The following is a 22,974-nucleotide window of genomic DNA, read 5'->3' as shown; positions in this document are numbered from 1 at the left end:
TTTCATTGGCCCAGGGAGGAAAAGATCTGTATACTGAAGGTTGCTGAAAGAAATTAAAGAAAAACTAAACGGATGAGGAGATATTCCATGTTCATGGATAGGAAGACTTACAATGGTTAAGACATCAGAGGAGTTGAAACCACCTTGGAAAAGAACAAATTGGGAAAACTTGTACTTCCTGATTTCCAAACTGGGTAGAAAGCTACAGTGACCAGAAAATAAGGGACTTCATGGTGACAACACCGTGGAGGAATGTCACTTACGCTCAGTGAAAGCCGCTGGTCTCTAAAGAGTAAAATTGTAGGGCTGCATTTATAGGACATTACTGAGAAAGGAATGGACCTGTGGGGAAGAGGGCAGCCTCTTCAGAGGCTGCAGCAGGACCGCGGGCGTGCGGGGGCAATCACAAGCTGACGGCAGGAGGGGGCTTTGAAGCGACCTCATCAGTCTGTGCTCCGGTCAAGGGGCAAGTAATTGAAATGCCTGGGACTGTACACCAAGAAAAAGACAATCTGTCTTTTTCCAAATACTCATTGGAAAGACTGATGCTGAAGCTGAAGCTCCAACACTTTGGCCACCTGATGAGAAGAGCCGACTCACTGGAAAAGATCCTGATGCTGGGAAAGATTGAGGGCAGGAGGAGAAGGGGGCAACAGAGGATGAGATGGGTGGATGACATCAGCGACTCGATGGACAAGAGTGTGAACAAACTCCAGGAGACAGTAAAGGACAGGGAAGCCCGGCGTGCTGCAGTTCACGGGCTGCAGAGTCGGACACAACTAAGCGACTGAACAACAGGTATAGAATGATTTCAGAAGTGGAAGGCAGCAGGCCGCCTAGTACATGTTCCGTGGCTTCTCGGGGTGGGGACTGTGAGCAGGGGCGCGCATCTGCAAGTGTGACTGTGGTGTCCGGTGGGGGTGGGTGGGTGGAAGAGGGGTATTTGATCACTGGCGTTCTTCAGGTCTGAAGGAACGTGCTGATAAGGAAAGGCAGACTTGCTTTCACCGTACCCTCTGCGCGCGCGCCTGCTCGGTCACGTCCGACTCTGCGACGCCATGGACTGTAGCCCGCCGGGCTCCTCTGTCTGTGGGATTTTTCCAGGCAAGATACTGGAGTGGGTTGCCATCCCCTTCTCCAGGGGATCTTCCTGACTCAGGGATCGAGCCCGTGTCTCCTGCGTTGGCTGGAGGGCTTTTCAGCACTAAGCAACCAGGGAAGTCCAATCGGTGTTTGCGCTTCGCCAAAGGCAACACGTTGTCCGAGACCTGCCCTCTGGGGGGCGATGCCCACAGCCCCACCTGGTGCCCCAAGCCGCTGGGCACTGACAGGGACATGCTCTGCTGTATGCGGAGCGGGCCTCGACGACACGGGTGTTAACATCCCTCAGGGCTGGCACTGAAGGGAAAGCCCGGGGTGCAGAGCCTGCCCCACAGAAAGCACCGGGCACACGGCAGGGTTTTGGTGCGATGATTGCGACAGCTGCTGACGGGGGCAGTGGGGGGGGTGTCCTGGTTTCAAAACCACAAGCAGCAGAATCCTACACGTAAGTACCATTGGATTTCTGAGACCCAGAAAACACGCGTGTGTGTATGTAAAAACACGGGCAATGGTTCATGCAGAGATATTCATCACAGCTTGTTCTCAGCAGCTGAAAACATGAAATAACTCAAGTTCTAAAAGGGGAGCAGTCAACTGTAGCATAAGACAAACTATGCGTCAGCGTTTACAGGAAGGCTGCAGAGACACAGGAAGGCGTCACAAGACAGAGCGGGGAGGCGGGCTTCAGATGGTGCGGGTTTCACTGTGCATGAAACACTTATGCACAGAAAACTCGCCGGAGACGTCAGGTGAAGGTGGTGGCCTCTACATTCACACTTAGGTGCAACCTCTCTCAAAATTCCTTTAAAGTGAGAGCACAGACCTTCCTGACTTCTTGTGAGGCCTACTTCTGAAAAGACAAAGAAAACAGGGATGGCAGCGCCCAAAGCACCTTAGAGGTTGGAAAGCACAGCGGTAAGCGCAGCGGTAAGCTCGTAGCGGTAAGCGCAGCGGTAAGCTCGTAGCGGTAAGCGCAGCGGTAAGCTCGTAGCGGTAAGCGCAGCGGTAAGCATAGTTGGAAGCATAGCGGTGAATGACACAAGAGAGCTAAGCCCTGGGCCAGCCATGGAAATGCCGAGAAACTCCCACCACTAACAGCCCAGAAGGTCTCCGGAACGGTGTCACAGGGAGTTACTTCTGAAAGCAGCTTGGAGTCTCAATCCCCCACTCCTCAGGAAAGAATTACAGGAACCTGCACAAACTTAGGAGGCGGCCCACGGCCTCTTCACGGAGCCTCTGTCAACGGTGATGAGCACAGGCCCCACGGGTGCCGCCACGCGTGCACACACCTGTGGCCACCACCACCACGAGCTCACCAACGTCCCTCTGGAGACCCCCCACAAGCCGGGCCACCTCCTCCTCCACCGTCTAAACAGACTGTGTAAAGCTGATGCTACTTATCCTCTCAACGTTTACAGTTCTCCAGAGACAAGCCACAGACCTGGCAACATCCTTTGGGGGAAGCACTGTAATCGTGAATTCAAGGTTTCAATGTTTGCAGGATGACGCAGGGGGGCTTCCCAGGTGGCTCAGTGGTAAAGAGTCCGCCTGCCGACACAGGAGACGTGAGTTCAATCCCTGGGTCGGGAAGATCCCCTGGAGGAGGAAATGGGAACCCACCCCAGTATCCTCTGGAAAATCCCACGGACAGAGGAGCCGGGAGGGCTACAGTCCTTGGGGTCACAGAGTCGGATATGAGTGAGTGTTCACACACACACAGGATGCCGCGGACCATCCAGCTCAGCTCGGACGAGCTGCGCGAGTCCCTGGCTTTTGAGGAAGCAGTCCATCGTGCCCAAGCTGACGACTCTGTGGGCATGAATTGCTCGTGACACCCCCACATCCTCTAGCGGCGGGAGGGCCTGCAGAGGCTCCCCCGTCCTTCCAGGCACCGACGCTCCGTGTCTCTTTCATACTTGTCACCTTTGCTGGAGGTTCATTGATTTTCAAAGGACTGGCTTTTTGCTTCAGTAATTTTCTGGTTTTCTCCTTCCATTAAATTCGCTCTTTACGAGCCCCTCCTTTCTGCTCACTTTGGGCTCCCTGTGCCCTTCTTTTTCCAAGGTCTGGAGACTGGATTATAAACCAGACGTCTGCCTCCTCTCCCACTGCCTGAACCACAGACTCTCACGGGTCTGTTTTCACCATCACTTGGCTGTTTCTCTCTCTCCTTTGAGACGTCCTCTTTGACACACGGGCTGTTTAACAGTGTGTTTAATCTCCAAATGCCAGGAGACTCCCCTGGGTTCTCCTGGCACTGACTTCCGGATCGAGCTCCTTCTGGACACAGAACACACGGGGGATGAAGCTGACTCTCCGGGACGTGCTCCGCGAGCTGGGTGCGGTCTGCCCGCCGTGCCTCCTGCGGACGTCGCCCGGGCCCTGTTCAGTCCCTTCCGCATCTCTGTTGCTTTTCGGGTCAGTCTTGCTGCTCCTGGGGGCACTATGCCAGGCCCTGACCGCACAGGTGGATCTGCCCACGCCTCCTCCCAGCTCATCACTCAGCTTCGCGAGTTGGAAGTTACGCTTCTGTGCAGACGGAGCCTCACACAGGGTCCCTTTTGGTCCGCCGAATCTTACCTGACATTGTTCCACCGGCACAAGCTGCATCTACTTTGAAAACACTCGTGCGTGCCCCGCATGTCATTTCTTGTTCTTTCCCTTTCTACCTACCCATGCTGTCACGGCTGAAGCGAGTCTTGCAGATGACATGTAACCGGGTTGTGTGTTTGTATCCACGCTGCCAATCTGCCTCGTAGTTAGTGTGTCCACATCGTTCACATTAAATGCAACTTATTTCCCGATGACTACATCTGCGGCTTCACTTATGTTCCCTGTTCGTTCCCTCTGTCTCCCTTCTGCCTTCCTGTGGGTTCCTTGGCCACTTTCTAGAATCTCATTCTGCAGCGTTTTGGATACACGGCGTTGTACGCATTTCTTACGGTCGCTGGAAGCATGGAGATGAGCATAAGTGATGCGGCTTCCTGGTGCTGAGACCCCCTGCCTGCTGTCAGATCAGGCGGGCTCGAGGCTGCCGCCACGTGTGCCGAGCACCAGCATCGTGGGACGCTCCAGGCTTCCACCCTCGGGGACGATCTCACAGAACCGCGAGGCCAGCCTGCCACCCCGCCGCTTCCCCCCGTTGCCGCCCGTGCCGCTGTCCCTTCCCCGTGGGATTTCCAGGCTTTCCCCTCTCACTGTGCCCTTCCTGCCCGGGAGCTTCCTCTGACGCTCATTAAGGGCAGGTCTGCTGGTGACAGATTCTCTGAGCTTCGCTCCGGCGGAGGGCGTCTTGATTTTTCTCTCACCCCTGAAGGATGCTTCCACTGGCTGACGGTTCTTTTCTCTCAGAAGCTTGAAAAGTGTTGTGCGCCTCCTCTGGCTTCTGCAGTTTCAGATGAAACCTCGCTGCCGCTCTGATCCTCGTCCCCACAGACGATGCTGTTTCTCTGCAGCGCCTTTCAAGACTTTTCCTTTGTGGTTAATTTGCAGGAGGTCGATCAGCACATGTCACGGTGCGGGTTTCTTGGGTTTTAGGATGTAAGGGGTCCACTGAGCTTCTTAAACCTGTAGTTTCGTGCCCTTCACCAGATTTGGGAAACGGGCAGTCATCACTTCTCAGGGCGTCTTCTCCGCCTCAGCGCCCTTCTCCCCTCTGGGGCCCCAGCTACGCGAGGCCCCGCTCTGTCTCCTGACCACGGGTCCCCGAGGCTCTGCTCCTGGCTGCGCGCAGTCTGTCTCCCTGCTCCTCTGCTGAGGGGTTTCTACTGGCCTGGCAGTCTACTGCGGGGCATACCTGGGGAGTTTTGTATTTTGGTTATTGTATTTTTCAGGGGTATAATTTACATTTGATTCTTAAAAAAAAAAAACCACGATGATGTTTATTTCTTTGTTGAAATGTATCACTTGTTTAAAGAGGATGTACAACTGTTCATCAGGCAGCTCCCCGCCTGAGCCGCCGTGGCGCCGGTGTCTGCCCATGGTCTTGTCTCATCCCGACTCCAGGTAGGGTGGGTTTTCCTGCATCCCGGACACACCAAGAACCAAGCTGCAGGACCTCACCCCCCGCTGAAGACCAGAGATTTATTTTCTTGAGAGAGAAGAGAGCAGGTCTTGGAGCAGAGGGACACCCGTTGGAGGGCCAAGCTGCCCCAGCTGGCAGGGCACTGAAGGGCCGTGTCCACAAATGCCAAAGCCTAGTCCTGCCGCGGCTCTGCACCTGGAAGCCGGCAGCCCACCTCCAGACGGGGCTCTTCCCTGAAGACACGAGGGCTCCCCGTGAAACGGCCGCGGTAGACCTAGCGAAACCTCCCGCAGAGTCCGTCAGGCCCAGGCAGGCCCGGGGGGGTCGGTGTCCCCTGCTTGTAGGTGGACCAGCAGGACTGCCAGGACCGCAGGCGCAGCGTCAGCAGGAGGCCTTCCCCCAAGCCACCACGCTGATGGAGAAAGCAGCATAAAGAGAAGGGGGTCTGGGCTGAAGGAGACTTCAGAAAGCCCCATTATGACATCAAAGAGCTAGCAAACACATTTTACATGAGGGATACTCAAAGAACAACAATGCTACAAAAAAAAATATTTCTCAGGAAATTAAGAGTATAACAGCAGAAATAAAGGACGAACGGGCTGATAACTTGAGAACATTTTATAGAAAGTAAAGCCCAATGATAGAAAATAGCATCAAAAGTGTTTTTATAACAGAAAGCATCCAGAAAGTTCAACATCTAAGCAACAGCTTCAGAAAGAAACAACGGAGAAAACGGAAGAGTAAAAATGACCGATGAGTCACCGAGGGACCTTCCAGGAGCTGGAGAGCGAGAGATGCCACGCTGAAAGGCCACCAGAAACACGGCAGCGTGGCTGTGACGTTTCAGCACCCCGGACAGCAGATGGCCCTTGGTCCTCCGGACAGCAGCGCGGGGCAGGCCAGGACCCCGGGCCCGAGGATCTGCTCTGGGGGAGGCCGCCCCTCCCACCCGCCTCAGGGTCAGTGCAGGAGTGGCAGCTGGGCACAGCCCTGGCTGGGACGCCGCCCAGTTCTTGCAGCGGGCAGCAGGGGGGCAGCAGGCCCGGGGCCCAAACACGGCTGCAGCAGCTGTGCTCCCGGGGGTGTCTGCAGGCAGGCAGAGGAGGCCTGCTGACTGGCGATGGGCTTCCTCCCAGCAGAGCCGCCCTGGTCGGGAGGGGCGTGGGGCTGCAGAAGCCTCTGTGATCAAACGCAGGGCTCCCACAACAGCTCCCCTCCAGACCGAGCCCTCAGCCGGGGGCACCAGGGTCCAGGGGTAGCTTCACCCTTGCCGTGGTTCACACACCAGGCCCAGGCCCGTGGGGGCAGGTTCTGCTTCTGCCCGGGTCGTGGGTGGTGGCCGAGGGCCCACGTCCCTCTGCAGCTGTGCCCTCCTCTGAGGCAGGGGAGGCAGGAGACATCTCCTGTCGTCACGCACGCACGCCCACAGGTGAAGCAGAGTCAGGTCCCTGCAGAGAGCGCCATGCGGGGCACCCTGCTGTCTGCCAGGCTCGGAGCAGGAGGAGGCCGCTGAGCAACAGCCAACCCGGTGCGGGGGGAGGAGAGGGGAAACTTGTGAAGACAGCATGGGGGGGGCACAGAGGTGGGGGCACAGGGGGGCCGGGCACGAGGGTGGGGGCACAGGGCAGGGGATGGCAAGACGCACCTGAGCGAGCTCACCTCCTCCCTGGAGAACAGGAAGCTCTGCTCAGCCGGGCCCGCCTGCGACTTCAGTATCTTCAGCTCCATCTCCAGCTGTGAGGAGACACAGGCCAGAGGTCAGCCTGGACCAGGGGCCCGGGAGACATGGGCAAGACGTCAGCCTGGACCGTAGGCCTGGGAGACACGGGGCGAGAGGTCAGCCTGGACCACAGGCTGGGAGACACGGGGTGAGAGGTCAGCCTGGACCAGGGGCCCGGAAAACACAGGCGAGAAATCAGCCTGGACCACGGGCCCCAGGAGTCCGGGGGTGCAGCCACTTCCCTGTGGGGGGCAGGTTAGAAGACCCTCCTCTCTGAGCTCCCGTCTGCTGCCAGGCCTCCCGCAAGCACAGCTTCAGTATTTTACTTCTTGTCTCCACAACAGCCTTGGAGGGAGACACAGTCACGTTGAGGGGAAACCTCAGAATCTGGGGCAAGGGGACCCAGCAGCCAGAAAGAACGTATTTCAGCGCGACAGCGCTCTGATCGGTCCTAATAGTCCTGATCCATTATTTATTTTGGACGTCAGAGTCCTCGACAGGATGTCAAGTCGCACAGACTGTGCGGAAGGCAACGAGGAAGTGAGCTACTGTAACACGTGCTGGCGGTGGGGGTAAGATGAGGCTGCAGAGCAGGGCGGAGGCCCAGTCTGCGGACCCGACGGGGCGGGGCGAGCGTCCGAGGGGGCGGGCGGCGTCCCGTGGGGCGGGGCGAGTCGTCCCGAGGGGGGCGGGGCGGGCGGTCCCGTGGGGCGGGGCAGGCCCAGCTGTGGGCCGCGCGCTAGGCCAGAGCTGCCCTGGGGTCTGAGGGCCCCCAATGGGACAGCAGGCAGAAGGACGCCCCAGGCCAGGTGGCCGGCCACAGGCACAGGAGCACTGTCCCCACACTGGCCTCCGGCCGTTCCCCAGCCCACCTCCAGGGCCTGCCATCCCAGACCCCAGCCAGCCCTGTCCCCCGCGTGCGGGTCACTGTCACCCAGCTTGGCTGTTCCTGGCTGGCACCGGCCATCGGCCTTCTCCCTTCTTGGCCCGCTGCCCCACCCGGGGACTCCTGCTGGTCTGGCTGTCCTGACGCCCAGGGAGGACCTTAACCCCGTTTAGTTCCCCACCGAGCCCCCGAGGGGACATGGGATGCCGGGAAGGCTCCTTGTGGGGTCCATGCCAGCCGCAGGCCCCAGCTGGGAGTGAGGCGGCATCCCCAACGCGGGGTCTGTGGCCGGGCTGACGTCTGCTGTGCTACCTCTTGAACCAAGCCCTCCAGGCCAGTCCTCCGAGGGAGGGCCTCCTTGGGTGACCTGACTTGAGGGATTCCTGGGCCCCAGACACCCAGTCGTGTGACGCCCTGATCAGCCATTAGGTCCCTGGAGGAGACCCTGCCCCTAAATGGGCCAGCAGGCCTGGGGGGACCTGAGCCTGCCCGCCGGAGTGCAGACCAAGCGCAAGCACCCTGAGGACCAGCTCCCAGAACAGCCTCGGCGGAACTGAGTTCCACGCAGGCCCACACGCAACTCCTCCGCCTCTCCTGGCACTGGACACCGCCCAGCGCCCGCCACACTAGCTGCAGCCCCTCCAGAGGTGGGAGGTGCCCTCGGTGTGGCCCCTTCGTCAGGGCGATGGCCGGATTCACTAGCCGGCACCAATGACGCCTGCGCCACGTGGCGTCACAGGCAGAGCAGCACCCGGCCGTGTTCAGGGGCAGCAGCATCCACCGTGTCCAGAGGCCCCCCAGACCTGGCTCAGAAGCTGGAGCTTTGGACAAAGCTCCTCCTGGGAACCAAGCTGTCCATGTGCTGCTGTCCCCGAGTGTCCAGCCCCTCCTCTCTGATGCCATCAGCACCTCCTACCTGGTGGCCGGCAGTGGTCACCCAGGAGCCCCCCGTCCCAACGGTGCCCACCTTCACGGTCACGATCAAACAGATCAGCAGACACAAACTTCCCTGGACCTGGAAGGGTCTCCCCTGGGGGAACGTGGGCCCGGCAGTTGGTCTGGGTTGGTCCCTGTTCCATGCAGGCGAGGGCTGATCTGGCAGCAGGGCACAGGGGGGAGGCCCTGCCAGAGGACTGCACGCCTTGTCCTGGAACCCGCTGGCGCTGTGCAGCCTCAGGAATCACACTCAGACGGGGGCGGTGGAGAAGCCTCCCCCAAGCTTTGCCCGGCTCCTCTCCCAGCCTGCAGCCCCCAGGCTCGGCTCACGCATTTACCAGTTACAAGGCTGACGTTCTTCCCTTCTTTAAAATGTATTTATTGTTTATAGAAACGTTATTCCGCAAGTATTCTAACCTTGTTCTATACGTTAATCTTTTTCACATAGCACACTTAGAGGCATTTCCAGATCCGCACACAGAGAGTGCCCAGTTCACCGTCACGGCTCCCGGAACCGCCCGACGGCCACCCTCCTGCCAACCAATGTCTGACCTGCTTCCCGTCCGGCAGCTCAGACACGCAGATCCCCTGGGCATGAGCCGACCCTGCAGGCTGAGTCCCAGAGCTGCAAGTCTGCCTGCAGTCCCATCTGACGTCATCACCGGACAACTCGCGGCCGTCAGTCGCTCACAGGCTGCAGCGACCCAAGTGGAGGGGGGCGAGCTCGGGCTGCTCAAGCCAGCGGGCCCACGTTCCCCCAGCGGCTTTCAGGGATCGCAGCGAGGGCTGTGGGTGTCTGAGCAGCCTGCGGGCATTCTTCTGCTCTGCTGCGAGGCAGTAGCTGGGGGGTATTTTGGACGCCAACACCATCAACCTTCTACATCCAACTGGCCTTGGGCCCACATGCAGGGAGCCAGCACTAAGTAAAAGCCTTCAAGCTGGCAGGGGTCTCAGTGTCTGCAAGACTTGCAAGCACTCGGGCCAGGAAGTTGCCCACTGCCTCGAGGAGGAGCTGAAGGCCCTGCACTTCCTGCTAGAGCTGAACTCGTTACTGTTCCGTCTTGCTTGACTGCTTCCCTCTGTTTCTGCGTTTTCTTGCTTTTCTGATTAAACTTGCTCTTTAGAACTGGGGGACAGCCTGGGAGCTAAAGGTCTTTCACAGATGAGAGGCAGGGACCGGGAAGGCCCCACGGGTCCTGTTGGGCTTCAGGGCAGGGCCCAGCCGTCCTCGGCCTCGCTGTGGTGCAGAAAGGCTCCTTGCCCCCAGGGAGCGGGGCTTCCTGTCTGTAACCGGGTCAGCTTCCGAAGTCCTGTCCCCAAGAATCCTGGGCCCTCTATCTCCTGCCCCGCCCACCCCTTAATTTAAAAAAAGAACCCAAACCGCCTGCTCTCAGGAACCTGGGGCACGTCCCAGGGCTCAGCCGAGGGCGGAGCCGGCTTGTCCGTCAGGACCCGCGGCTCCTGCGTCCACCCGCATCTTACTGCTGCTGGAGTCGGAGGGAAGGTTTTCCTCATCGTCTGACTTGTCATCTGTAGACACAGGCTCTGTCAAATTCCCGTGGGTTGGCTCTGCCGCCTACTGCCTCGTGGGGTCTCGAGTGGGCTGTGAGGCCTGCTGGCCGACCGGCTCGCCCCGGCCGTGTCCCTGCTCCTTCCCAGCACCGGCCCTGTGTCTCTTCCTGCCCAACAGTGACCGCTGCAATCTCCAGAGCACCAGGCTATGGTTCTAATACCGGACACCGCTGACTGCTTTGTGGCTTCGGTGGAACTAATCTAGCATCTTCCTATTTACATTTTCGCTTGAAATGAACACATTCGTGCTGAGAAATTACCCGTATGTTATCCCGGGATCTTAAGACTGACTGTTGGACTTCGTCAGGCGGGTTTTTAGCAAATACGGAGCAGACGTCCTGTGAGCTGACAGCCCAGGATGGGAGCAGCAGCCTGTCCTGGAGAAGCCCTGCACACGTCCCCTCCCGACACGCGTGGACGCACGCGGCACCTCCGAGCGCCTGCGCACGTCCCGTCCCGACACGTGTGGATGCACGCGGCACAGGCGGGCCCCTGCGGAATTGGCATCCGTAGGACCCGCGCTTCCCTGCCCTGTGGCGGGCAGCCTGGGCAGTGTGGATGGCACTGGAGCTGCAGCGGGGTTTCCCTGGGGCTCACACTCCGTCTCATGCCTTTCCGTGTCTTCCTGTTTGTTGGCGGGGCCACAGAGGTGGCGGGTTTTCTTTTTTTTACAAGTTGGTAGTAACTGTCTGTTTGAAATTTCTCTCTTCTGGAGTCAGTATTCATGGGTTATATTTTCGGAGAAAATGATTCATCTCTTTCAGGTTTTCACTTTAAACAGAGTTGTGACATAATTCCTAACTTTTTACAGGACTCCCAGACCTCGTGATTCTCTCTCCAGGGTTCGCATGCTTCCAGCTCTCCTCCTCACTGATGAGGGGAGGCTCGTATGCAGGGCAGTGCTCACCCTGTGTGTCCAGCTCCAGGGCTCTGTGTGGCTGCACACGGGGAGCCTCGTCCAGGTCAGATGAGAGCCTACGGCGCCAAGGACATGCTCTCCTCACCCGCCCCAGCCCAGTCAGCAACTCCAAGCTAACTGCTCTTATTTCTTAGTTTGGGTGGTGATGGTTTGTATTAATTTTTCACTAGGATTGTGAATAATTAATATGTTTTACTGATTTGTTTTCAAAGCACAGGCATTTGGAGTTATTTGTCATTTCTACCATTTTTCACTTTCTCATTAACTTCTGCTTTGATCTTTACAAATTCGTACTTCTTTACTAAGGTTAATTCTGTCTTCTTTTTCCAAGTTCTTGGATTGGGTGTTTAGCCACACATATTCACTCCTTCTTGTTCAATGACATAAATATTTAAACCTGTGGCTTTTCTTCTCAATGCTGGTCTGGCTGTTTCCCACAGGCTCTGGAGGGAAGACTTCCCATTAAGACTATTTTCTCCATTTTAGACCCAAGAATGAAGACCGACTCTCTTGTTCTATTGGTTTTTTCCTTTCAAGAATTAGGTGCTATTTCTTCTTTTGGTTGTGCTTTTAAATTCAAATTTAATCACAGTGTGATCAGAGGAAAGCTATTTGTCCTAGTTCCATTTGGATTTTTTTAAGTTTTAGGAAGTTTTATTTTTTATTTTTGGCTGGGCCAGGCCTTTTTTGCTGTGTGCGGGCTTCTCGTTTGGAGGCTTCTCTCCTCGCGGGGTACGGGCTCCAGGGAGCAAGGGCTCAGCAGCTGTGGCTCCGGGCTGAGTGGCTCCACGGCCTGTGAGATCTCCCCAGACCAGGATGGAACCTGTGTTTCCTGTACCGCAAGCTGATTCTCAACCAGGGGACCACCAGGGAAACCCGTGCTACCAGAGGGCGCTGGGTCTCGCAAGCCAGCCTCGCTTCAGGGTCTGGTGAAACGGCCAGGGCCGGACTCATCCTCCTGCTCAGCTCCATCCCTGGGGAAGACCCCAGGGACAGCACCCGCGAAACCCCAGGCCGGCTGAGGCGAAGGCCTTCGGGCAGCTCAGGACGCCTGCTGCAGTGGCCCCTCCAGCAAGCGCCGTCTCTTCTGCAGCAGGGTCCGTCAGAGGCGGCTCCAGGGGAGGTGGGAGGTCCCGACAGACGAGAAGCAGCATGCAGCTGACCCGGGGGTGGGGGGGCCGAGGCACAGAGCACGGGACCCGGACGCAGGGAACGGGCAAGGGGACCCCAGTCCTGGCCTCAGTGGCTGACAGCAAAGTCTCTGCTGGGGGTGACTCTGAAGCAACAACACACTGCCCCCTTCTGGAAGAGGCGCCTGGCGGTCCAGGGAGGTCGGGGGAGAACAGGGCCAGGACAGACCTTTCTGGAAGTACCTGGGGAGGGACAGGACCCCAGGAGGCCGAGCTGTCTGGCAGGGACTGCCTGCAACTCCAGCTCCATGCCGGTCCCTGGAGACCTGCTCCTGCCTCGCCCGCGCTCCACCCTGGGACACGGAGCACCAGGTGCTCACAGCCCTGAGCCTCTCCACCTGGCCCGGCGTCGCCCCGAGGTCCAGAACCTGGGGGCAGCCCTGCTCCCCGCACCTCCTCCCACCAGAGCCGGAGAGGGTGCTTCTGTCACAGACGGAGGGCCTGGGTGGGACTGAGCCTCCTCAGGAGCAAACACTGACCAGCGGGCAGCAACGCTCAGGATCCCAGAGAGGTGGGCCCCGAGGCTGGCCCAGCTCACGGCCTGGGAGCGTCCAGGACACGGCACAAGCCGGAGGAGGGGCAGAGATAGGAGCGTGGGGAGGCCGGGAAGCCAGAGCCCACAGGGTGCGTGGGGGGCAGGGAGGAGGGGCTCCTGAGGACCGAACAGGAAGAAGGAAGAGAGAGACCAGGCCTGCTCCCTGCAGCCAGGCTGACATCTCTGGGTCCGAGGGTGCTGGGCAGGCACCCCACAGGCATCACCACCCCAGCAGAGCGCTACCCCGCCCTGGACCCACTGGTGACACCCCCCTCCCTCTCTGCGAGGAGACTGGACGCTAATGGTCCTCAAGGCGAGCTCACTAGTATGGCACGACCTTTAGACAGAGCCTGTGAACTTCAGTTTAATTCGAGAGGATGTGCCGCTGGGGCCCAGGGGTGGTACCCAACCCCACAAAGCAATAACCGGCGTGGGGGCGAGGACGTGCTCCCCCTCCCCCAAAAGCAAGTCTAACTACCGTGGCCGCTGGTGAGCACCAGCCTGAGGGGTCACACATGTCTCAGCAAAGGAGCCCGGCCTCTGGCCAGCCCCACAGACAGAGAGCTGCCCCCTGAGGGCCCTCATTGCAGAGGTCCAGGCCACTGCCTTCCCCCCCGAGCCCCACTGGGCAGGGCCCCAGGCCTCCCGGAGACGAGAGGACACTGAGATCAGAGGGGACCCCGGCCGAAGGGCCTGGGGTGCTCAGCCTGGACCCATCGAGTACCCAGGAAGGTCTCAGGTCGGGGGGGTGGAGTGTTGCGTCCTGGGAGGGTCTGGAACAACCCCCTTGTCGATTCCGCCTCAGCCTGGGGGCCACGCCAGGTGCAAAAGGCCACACGCTGTCAGCAGTGGCTCAGCCAGCTGCTGACCTGAGCTGGGACACACCATTCCTCGGATAAAAAGAAGCCCCGCTGGAGAACGTGTCCAGGCTGCGTTTCACCCTGGAAGGCCATTTCTGGAGTCGGTACATTCGCTAACAGAGAGACCTCTTACAGCACAGACCCGCAGGGAGCCGCCGCCTCCCAGGGGAAACCATCTGCCAGCTGGAGTCCAACAGGAGGCCTACCTGAGACCTGGTGAGCGAGCACCAGGCCTCAGCCGGGGCAGAGGATGGGAGGACGGCTAAGAAGGCGCAGAGAAGGAAAGTGGCCCAAGGTCGCGCTGTGACTATGGCAGCCACGCAGGCCCCACGAGAGCGGCTCGAGCTTCGCTCATGCAGAGATGGGGGGCGCTCCGCCAGGCCCGGCCAGCGGGACCCTGGCCCTCTGCCTGTCGTCACCGCCTGGCTCTCAGAGATGCAGGGACCTCGCAAGGCCACAGGTTCTATCACCGTCTGGCTCGACCTACATGAGCCTAAGCGGCGTGGGCCTGCACACGTGGATTCACGCCTCTGGGCCAGGCTCCTGAGAAAGCAGCGTTTCTTAGCAGGCGCTGAGGCTCAGGGCAGGGGCCCAGGGCTGGGGAGGCCCGCTCCTCATGGTCTCCGTGGTCTCCTCCACCAACAGGCCCTACCGACATGCCCACCTAGGACAGACGTTCTTCAGTCACAGCAGGACAGACCCAGAACGTGAAATGACTCACCACCGGTCAGAACCAGGAGGTGCTTTTAATAATTTACAGAAAGACAGCTGGCTCCGCTGAAGGACTGTGATGAGGCCGGATGTTCGGGTGGGGGGCGCAGGCGGGCGACGGTGCAAGTGGTGAACAATGGCGGTTCACCCCTCTCCCAGTGACTCACTGCCCTGAGCGTTGCGGTCGACAATGACGCAGCGTCAGCAAGGTCCATGGGGGTGGGCACGGCCCGGCAGGGCTACGAACCCCCTCCCACCACCTGTGTGATCTGTGCTCGAGCCCCAGGACTCAGAGCGAGCGCCGCTGGTGCTTCCGAGCAGGGAAAGCCCCGGAGGCCTGCGAGCCGCTGGAACCTGCCTGGCTGCACTGGGCATGGGCAACGGAGGCGGCTGTAAAGCATGATCACTGGACGGCAAAGCCTGGGCCCTCACAGCCTGGACCACTGCGCCCACTTGGAGACAGAGCGGAGGAGGCAGGCGGCAGGAGGCGGAGGGGGTCGCCAGGCAGCCCGGGCGCGGCGCTTCCAGGAGGAGCCCTGGGAGGCGGGCTGCGGACCCGAGCACAGGTGTCCAGCCCAGTCCCCTCTGGCCACAGCCCTCCCAAGCTAATCAGGGCGAGGCGTGTCAAAGACACAGCTACAGTGGGGGACGCCTTTCCTCGGGATATTAATTGCATTTAAAGAAAGAAACATGAGTGGCACTCACACACACTAATCGGCATGAATTTGCTGATTATTAACAAAGAGTCGCACTGTCCTTGTGCTGTCTTCCGCCATTGCCTAAAGATGCTTATTCTTCTCAAACGCCTCTTCTTGCCTAGTGAGCTGACTGTGGGCCGGAGAACAGCAGGTCAGGGAGCTGGGGCTCGGAGAGCAGGAGCAGGAACCGCCCTAGACGGAGGCCCTGGGGTGCAGTCAGGGCCCCTGGACGCAGGCTACTCGCCGCCCAGACCCAGAGGAGCACGCCCTCTCACGGCAGCAACAGACGGGCAGGACCAAGGCCTTCGGCACTGGCGAGGGAGGGCGGGCTGACTGTGGCCTCCCAGCCTCAGCATGCGCTCCGGTCACTGCCCCCGCTCCAGCCTTACTCCTCCACCCCTGGGGGGTTTACATCAGACCAGAAAGCCCCCTGTAACCAAACGCAAGCATTTCCTGGGCGATCCGCTCCCTGAGGACTGGCCCACGGGCGTCAGGCCCCGGGTTGCCATCCTGCACCAGCCTGTGTCCTCGGGGGCTGCAGGGCCCTCTGGACCCAGTCGGGAGCGAGAACAGAGGCTCGCACACTCCTGCCCTCAGGTCCCTGGGCGCTGCCATTTCTCATTTTCCCTTTAACAAGGAAAGAGAAGGGAGAAGTGAAATAAACAACACAAAATAAGCTAAAGACACGACAATCAAAGGCAGAGATTAAAAGCCTCTCTGAGGAGACAGCGACAGCCCAGATCCAACAACAAGCCTGAAAGGACCAGTGAGAGAAGCCCGCAGCGCCCCGGGTGTGCACGCGGGGGCCACCAGCACCGCACCTCTGGGCTCAGACAAGAGCCAGGCCGTGCACTCCATGACCTCTGATGGGTCAGCACCGTTGGGACAAGCTGCTTCCTGGAAGTGAAGTGAAGCCGCTCAGTCGTGTCCGACTCTTTGCAACCCCATGGACTGTAGCCTACCGGGCTCCTCTGTCCATGGGATTTTCCAGGCAAGAGTACTAGAATAAGTTGCAATTTCCTTCTCCAGGGGAACTTCCCGACCCAGGGATCGAACCTGGGTCTTCCACATTGTAGGCAGACGCTTTACCGTCTAAGCCACAAGGGAAGCATGCTTCCTGGAGAGCGGTCCCCAGAGGTCCCCCGGGGAGGGCCTGGCACTAAATTTGGGGCACCAGTCCCAGAGGAGGCTCTCCACCGTAGCTGACACCAGACTTGCCCCAGGAGACATGCACTAACACCCCTGCCTGGCTGCCCACCCCCAGCAAGCTCCAGTGTGACTGGTGTGGAGGAGGGACTTCAAAGCCCCTGGAGGCTTCACACGAGGAGCAGAAACTGCACGAGCTGAGAGGAAGAGGAAGCACACCGCCCTGCAGTCCCCACGAGGCAGGGCCGCTGTCCCAGCGGGCAAGCACAGCAGGCCTGTCCCCCTCCTCCTGAGAGGGCACCCAGCTCGTCCAAAAAAGCCCCAGGGCTGGGGAAGGGCAGCTCGGGGATGGGGAAGGGCGACATGCAGGCTTCCCAGCCTGGCAACGTGGGCATGTGGCCCTCAAGGCTTCATCTCAGTTTCTCAGGGCAACTGTGCCCTGGGGCACTCTCCAGCTCAACCCCAGCAAGGAAGCACTACCTCCCGTCCCCAGGGCCTCGTGGGAGGGGCCATCAGTCTTCAAGGACGCGCCACCTGGGCCCAGCCCCAGAGTCAAGGTCAGTGGGCAAGTACAGGAAGGCGGGGAGGCCCCGGGGAGCCCCGCTCCCCGTCACCAGAGCCTACCCTCCCAGCTCCCGAGGCGATGGTCACGATCAGGGCTTCCATGGCTCCAGACGCGTCCTCTGCCTCCTCAGGAAATGCTCCCCCAGGCCCCAGGCCACCCTGTCCTGTCCAATGGCGTCCATCACACACGGGACTGGGGCCCTCACTGGGCACAGCCTCTCCACCTCAGGTGGGGCCGACCCCGATCCCCGACAAGCATCTGCGCTGGAGCAGCCAGGCGGGGTCGGCCTTGGGCTCTGCCACTGGGCACCGACGCCCACCCAGAGGGGTAAGCACACAGGGTGCTTCCCGGCCGGGACTCTGGGTTCCGGACCCCATGCCCGCTGCATCTCTGACGCCGCATCATCCTCTGAACCCAGCTCCCTGATCCCGCTTGCCTCCCCACCCTCGACTCCTCGGTGGGGCGACACCCCCCCGCCAAGCCCCCTGGGCCCCCATGGGTGGAGCCCTCCCGACAGGAAGGGTCAGCAGTGGTGGCGACAGCTGGGGGGCCGCCCGCGGGGCACAAGGCGCGTTCAAGGACACCTCACCCCCACCGGCTGCGCCAACACCCAGGACTCCGACTGCAGACGGGAGCCCCAGAGCCCTCAGGAGCTCCTGGTGCCCCGCCCACAGCAGCTCCCGGGGCCCCGCCCACAGCAGCTCCCGACGCCCCGCCCACAGCAGCCTCCTGGGGCGCCCCGCCCATAGCAGCTCCCGGGGCCCCGCCCACAGCAGCTCCCGACGCCCCGCCCACAGCAGCCTCCTGAGGCGCGCCGGCTAGCGGCTGGCGGGCGAGCGGCCTTGGGCAGGGCAACCGGACAACACATGCCAGTTCCGCCGCAGGGCCTGCCTGTGCCCAGGGGTATCGCCAGACCAGGCGCCGTAGCGGCTCACAGTTCACACTGGACGAGGACACTCACGGCCACGCTGTCTCCCCCTGGGCGCCGAGGCCCAGCAGGGTCACGTGGCCGCGTCTGCATGCGCCCAGGCGAGGGCTTCAGGCCGCGAGGATGACAGAGCGGACGTGGTCTGACGTCATAAGTAGGCCTGCAGCGGGGGCAGCAGAGAAACAAAGAGGAAGCGCGAGGCTGGAGGGCCCGGTGCGCATATGGCGAGGGGCGCCCCGCAGGGTCAGGGTGGGGTCCGCACTGCTGGGCAGCGTGGCCTCCGGAGAGGGGCACTCTGGACCCCAGCCTGGAGCAGGCGGGGAGTCTGGCCTCAACCATGAAGCACCCCCTCCCCAATGGTAGCCGCGTCTCTGATGAAGAAGTCAGTCAACGGTCCTGTGGCTGTGCCCGCAGGGCCCTGGGCTCCCCTTGGCCACAAAGGCCTCCACTGGGGGCAGCATCAAGACTCACCATGTCTGCTCTTTGCTTCTGGCCTCCCAGCTCCTCCAGCGCCTGTGACAGCTGAGCCTTCAAGACAAGACAGAAGGAAGGTCAGTGGGCTTTCTCCTTCCGGGGAGCAAGGGACCACACCTGCTGTCTCTGTGCCCCCACCACTTTCTGGGGAGCCCCGAAATCCCCATTTGGAAGGAGGGGCAGTGGTAACATAACAGCTTGCCGAGGCCACCCCGAGCAGCTGCCTGAAGGAGAGGGCATTCAGGGTGGTGCCGGGAGCCAGCGTGAGGAACTCCGCCCATCGCAAAGGTCATGAGGAAGGAGGCTTCGGCATACGCAAAGGTGGGATCGAGCCTCAGGAAACCCCCTGCTCCCAAGCATCTACCCCCAAAACCAGAGTCTGCCTACTTAGGCTCTCCCCCATCACCATTTCTCTCGGAGAAGGAGTTAACTTGCAGCTCCAGTTAATAAAAATTCCTGGGCGTGACAAGAGTGTTTCAACTTACAAACTCCTCTGAAGGTTCTCTAGCCTGCCTGAGCAGGTTCGTCCAGCCACATGTGATTGTTCGCAGCCTCCCAACCGTGAGAGGCACGAGATGCTTTAAAACTTTCTAAATACAGACTCTTTTGAGAAGTTACAAAATTATTAGCATAGTATAGTGGGTTGATTAGAAATTATATTGGTGAAGGGTTTTTCATTTGTTGAGCCAATATTTGTTGCTAAATCTCCATATTCCCTGCCCTTATAATGAATATAACTAGCATATAGGAGAAATAAGTATTAACCTTTAAGATCAATAATGTTAAACCTTAGGCTAATTAAATTCTTTTCTTGATTGTAACCCACTACACCCTCACCCTATAGGAATGCAACTTTATTTGGAGGGTGGTGCTTGGTTTAAGAAAAAAAATCACCCCTGGAAAAAATAAGTTTTCTGGTTCACTGACCGTTATCAGAAAGGGCCATAAAATGTCAGCAGGCCTCATGGCCAGAAGATGTTGTAAAACCCATAAGACCTTTGTATACATTTATATGAAGCACCTGATTTTGACAAGGGTCAGGTCTGCTGACCCCGCATGACTCTGTATTCATCCCTATGTATAACAAAAAGTATATAAGCAAAGCTGAAAATAAAGAAATGGGATCAGTTTCTGGAAAGACTGATTCCCCCATGTCGTTCTTTCTTTGCCCTTCTGGCTGAATTCCCATCTGGAACGTGGGTGCTCGCCAAGCCTGCTCATTTTGCCTGGGCTTCTAAGATCGGACGGGGGAGGCCGCAGTGCTTCCTCTCCTTTGGGAGAACGGAAAGACGCAGGTGGCCTACGTAGGTGGTGATTGGTATTCCACGTAAACCAAGTTATTCAGCCTCTTTTTCTCCACTAATCTTCCTACTACACTATTCCTTTCTAATCTCTCTTTATATCTGTAATTAAATAAGTTTCTTTCTAGGACGCTGATTCCGTCTCCCCTTCGAATTACCCTGGATCCACCGGGCTGGACCCGGGCAGGGTGGAGTTTCAGTGCCCGGGTAAGAGGCCAGGGGACCGGCCATGCCCAAGGAGGCAGACACCGACCAGCACAGCATTCGCCAAGGCGACAGGACAGGGGTGGGGGACGGGGCACAGCGTGGGGCTGGCAGAGGCCCCCTCCATCTTTCTGGGGGCCTGGAGTACCAGGTAACGGGGGACCCTGGGGGCTCCGCCTGGGGATACTCATCAAGCTGACAGTGCCGACGTGTGATCCGTGTGTGTGCGTGCGTCACACTTCAGTGAGAAAGTAGCTTTAAAATATACAGGCACCAGCACTCTGGAGGACAAATTGGGGAGAAAGGGAGGCGGTTCTGCTACCACAAGCGGAGGATTCTAGGCAGGACGTGCGCCATCGCTGCAAGCGATCAGACCGTCACGGGCCCCGGGGAGGGCCAAGTGGATGCACAGCACGGCGTCCGCCAGTGCCGGAGCCCCTGAGAGTGCCCCAGGCCCTTGGCTGGAGGAGGGAAGGCCTCCGACAAAGCCTGGCAGGACAGAGGCTGGACAGAGGCTGGGCAGGGGGTAGGTGGCGGCGGGGAAGCCCCTCACCAGCACTGGCTGCAGCCCTTCCTCAGAGCAGCCCAGGGGCCGGGGAGACGTCAGGACGGCCTCCAGCGGGGCCAAGGAGGCAGGACCAGGCCGCTGTGGCCCCTGGGCTCCGGGAAGGCTACTGGGGTGGGGGCAGAATGAAGCCACAGGCGCCAGGTCGACCCTCCCTCCTCAGCAAAACCCCGCAAACATCGTTTCCTGGCAGGCCCCCCAGAACTCGGGTCTGAGGGATGGAAACGTAGGAGACGGGCCCCCACCACACCGGCTCCTGTCCTCACCTGCCCTTGGCCTGGGCAGGGCCTTGGGGACTGGATGCGCAGGAGGGGACACTGTGCAGAGGCCGCTGCGGGGAGGGGCAGGGCCACAAGACCCCCATCTCGGCCACTCAGGAGACCCGGGGGTGCAGGACGAGGGCGGCCGCAGGCCACACGCAGCCTCGACGCCTGGGCCTGGACGTGGGCACAGAGGCCGGAGGAGCCCTCACTGTCCTGGCCGGCTCCTCGCCTGGGGGAGCAAGGCACTGGTGGTCGCCTGGCTGGCGCGCTCTGCAACCGGGGGGACCCCGAGGTGGTGCTGAGGGGGGGAACCCTGCAGGGTGAGCCTTACACGGGGGCACAGCGTGGTGACACGGGAAGAAAGCAGGCCGCATGGAGACTCCATCAGGGGACTCCACGGCACCTCACGTGGCCCAGACCAGGGCGCTTCCTGAAAGGCACAGCTGCCCTGAGTCCTCGGGGGACACGCTGTCTCTGGCTGCGCTGTGTGGAGTGGAGCTGGAGGGGCAGGTGTGTGGACAGAGGAGACGGCCAGCTCAGGGGCCGTCACCGGGAGGCATCCAGTGACCGCAGAGCCGTCAGGCCTGCACACCGCCTGCCACAGGGCAGGGCTGCACCCAGACCACTACCACTAGGGGCTGCTTTTATCTGCGAGTGAGAACTGCCCCTGACCCAGCGCGGACGCCGCCCAGTGCAGGTGGGACAGGCGACGCCCAAGGTCACAGGGACAGGAAGAGACTGGAGCTTCAGGCCCCTGCCTTCCGGCTCACTGCACACAGAGGATGGTGACAAATCGCAAAGACAAATGCTAGTTGAAGGGCACATCCAGGCAGCACCCCAGACGCACCTTCACCAGGAAGCGAACACGGGGCAGACGGCGCCCCCGCCCTCGTGGATGCCAGGCTGCAGGCAGGGGTGCGCCGCGCTTCCTGAGGCCTCAGACACGTCAGCCTGTAAGTGGGCGGGCAGCAGCGTGCGGGGCTTGGCCTGGCGCCAGGCTCTGCAGGCAGCCGCGGCTCCAGGGCAGCCGCAGGATGGAGCCCTTCACCCCTCGGGAGCCCCTGATGAACTGAATGTCTCCCAGGCCTGGAGCGACCCGGGCCCCGCCATGCACTCAGGACCACCACGGGCACGTCCACGGTGGGCCTGGCCCCGTTCCGGCTCAGTCCACCCTTGCTGACAGCCGGGGTGCTCACCCTGCAGGCAGTGGGCCTGGGACCACAGCTCCAGCGCCCTGGAACTTGGGCAAGGGCCAGGCTTCAGTCCCTGTCCTCCAGAGCTCTCTCCTCACCAGCCCTCTGTCTCTGAGACATCACCGTGGGTGGGAGGCCAGACCAGAGACCAACCCCAAGGCTTCTTGACCTGGAGGAGCGACCTGGCGGAGTGTGTTGAGAGGGGAAGGAGCAGCTCAGCCGTTATCCCCTCAGAGAATGCGGGTTCAGACAACCACCCAGGGGCCAGATGGAAAAGGTCAACAAAACCAGGAGCTGTCTCTTTAACAGATAAACAAAACTGACAAACTTCTAGCTGAACTAAGGAAAAAGATAAAGCTCAAGTAAATAAAATCAGAGATGAAAGCAAAGACACGACAAAGGACGCCACAGAAACAGAAAGACTGAAGGGCTGCTGTGGCCAACACCCCACACCAGAAAGCTGCACAACGTGGGAACGAACTCCTAGAAACACACAATCAGGAAAGCCTTAAGAGAAAAAAGGTCTTAGCAAACCAATAACGAGTAACAAGAATTAATGGAAAAAAAAAAAAAAACCCTTGCTACAAAGAAAGGCCCAGGATTACAGGGCTTCACAGGCGAATTTTACCATTTAAAAAAGTATTAATACCAGTCCTGCTTGAACTCATCCAAAAAATCAAAGAGAAGGGAACACATTCAAATTCATTTCACAAGGCCAGCGTTACCGATATGAAAGCCAGACAAGGGTGCCGAAAGAACAGAAACAAAATGAAACAGGCTCTAAGACGAGACGCTACCACGAGAACCCCACGCGGCAACCGAGGGGAGCCCCTCCCCAGCGCAAGAGGAAGTCCCACACAGCAACGCAGACCCGCACAGCCCGGACCTCCAAGAGCTGTTTCTATATGGCGACGGTGACCCATCTGACAAAGAAACTAAACAGTTCCATTTACAACAGCATCAGTTCAGTTCAGCTCAGTTGGTCAGTCGTGACCGATTCTTTCTGACCCCATGAACCACAGCACGCCAGGCCTCCCTGTCCATCACCAACGCCCAGAGTCCACCCAAACCCATGTCCATCGAGTCCGTGATGCCATCCAGCCATCTCATCCTCTGTTGTCCCCTTCTCCTCCTGCCCCCAATTCCTCCCAGCATCAGAGTCTTTTCCAATGAGCCAACTCTT

At 59.5% G+C, this 22,974-nt stretch overlaps 1 protein-coding gene across 1 annotated transcript in view; it reads right to left on the bottom strand.

Moving 5' to 3' along the window:
- Nucleotides 1-22,974, bottom strand: part of MAD1L1 (MAD1 mitotic arrest deficient like 1) — a gene marked incomplete at its 3' end in the record, with an annotated part of 218,357 nt that overhangs the window by 44,576 nt on the left and 150,807 nt on the right. The window contains 2 exon segments of the mRNA XM_018040283.1: nucleotides 6,771-6,859; nucleotides 18,263-18,319. Coding sequence (XP_017895772.1) covers nucleotides 6,771-6,859; nucleotides 18,263-18,319 — 146 coding nt within the window.

This window comes from Capra hircus, chromosome 25 (assembly GCF_001704415.2).
Source record: "Capra hircus breed San Clemente chromosome 25, ASM170441v1, whole genome shotgun sequence".
NCBI classification, from domain to species: domain Eukaryota; kingdom Metazoa; phylum Chordata; class Mammalia; order Artiodactyla; family Bovidae; genus Capra; species Capra hircus.
The sequence above is the reverse complement of the archived record's forward strand: the minus strand, read 5'-3'. Positions and strand labels throughout refer to the sequence as shown.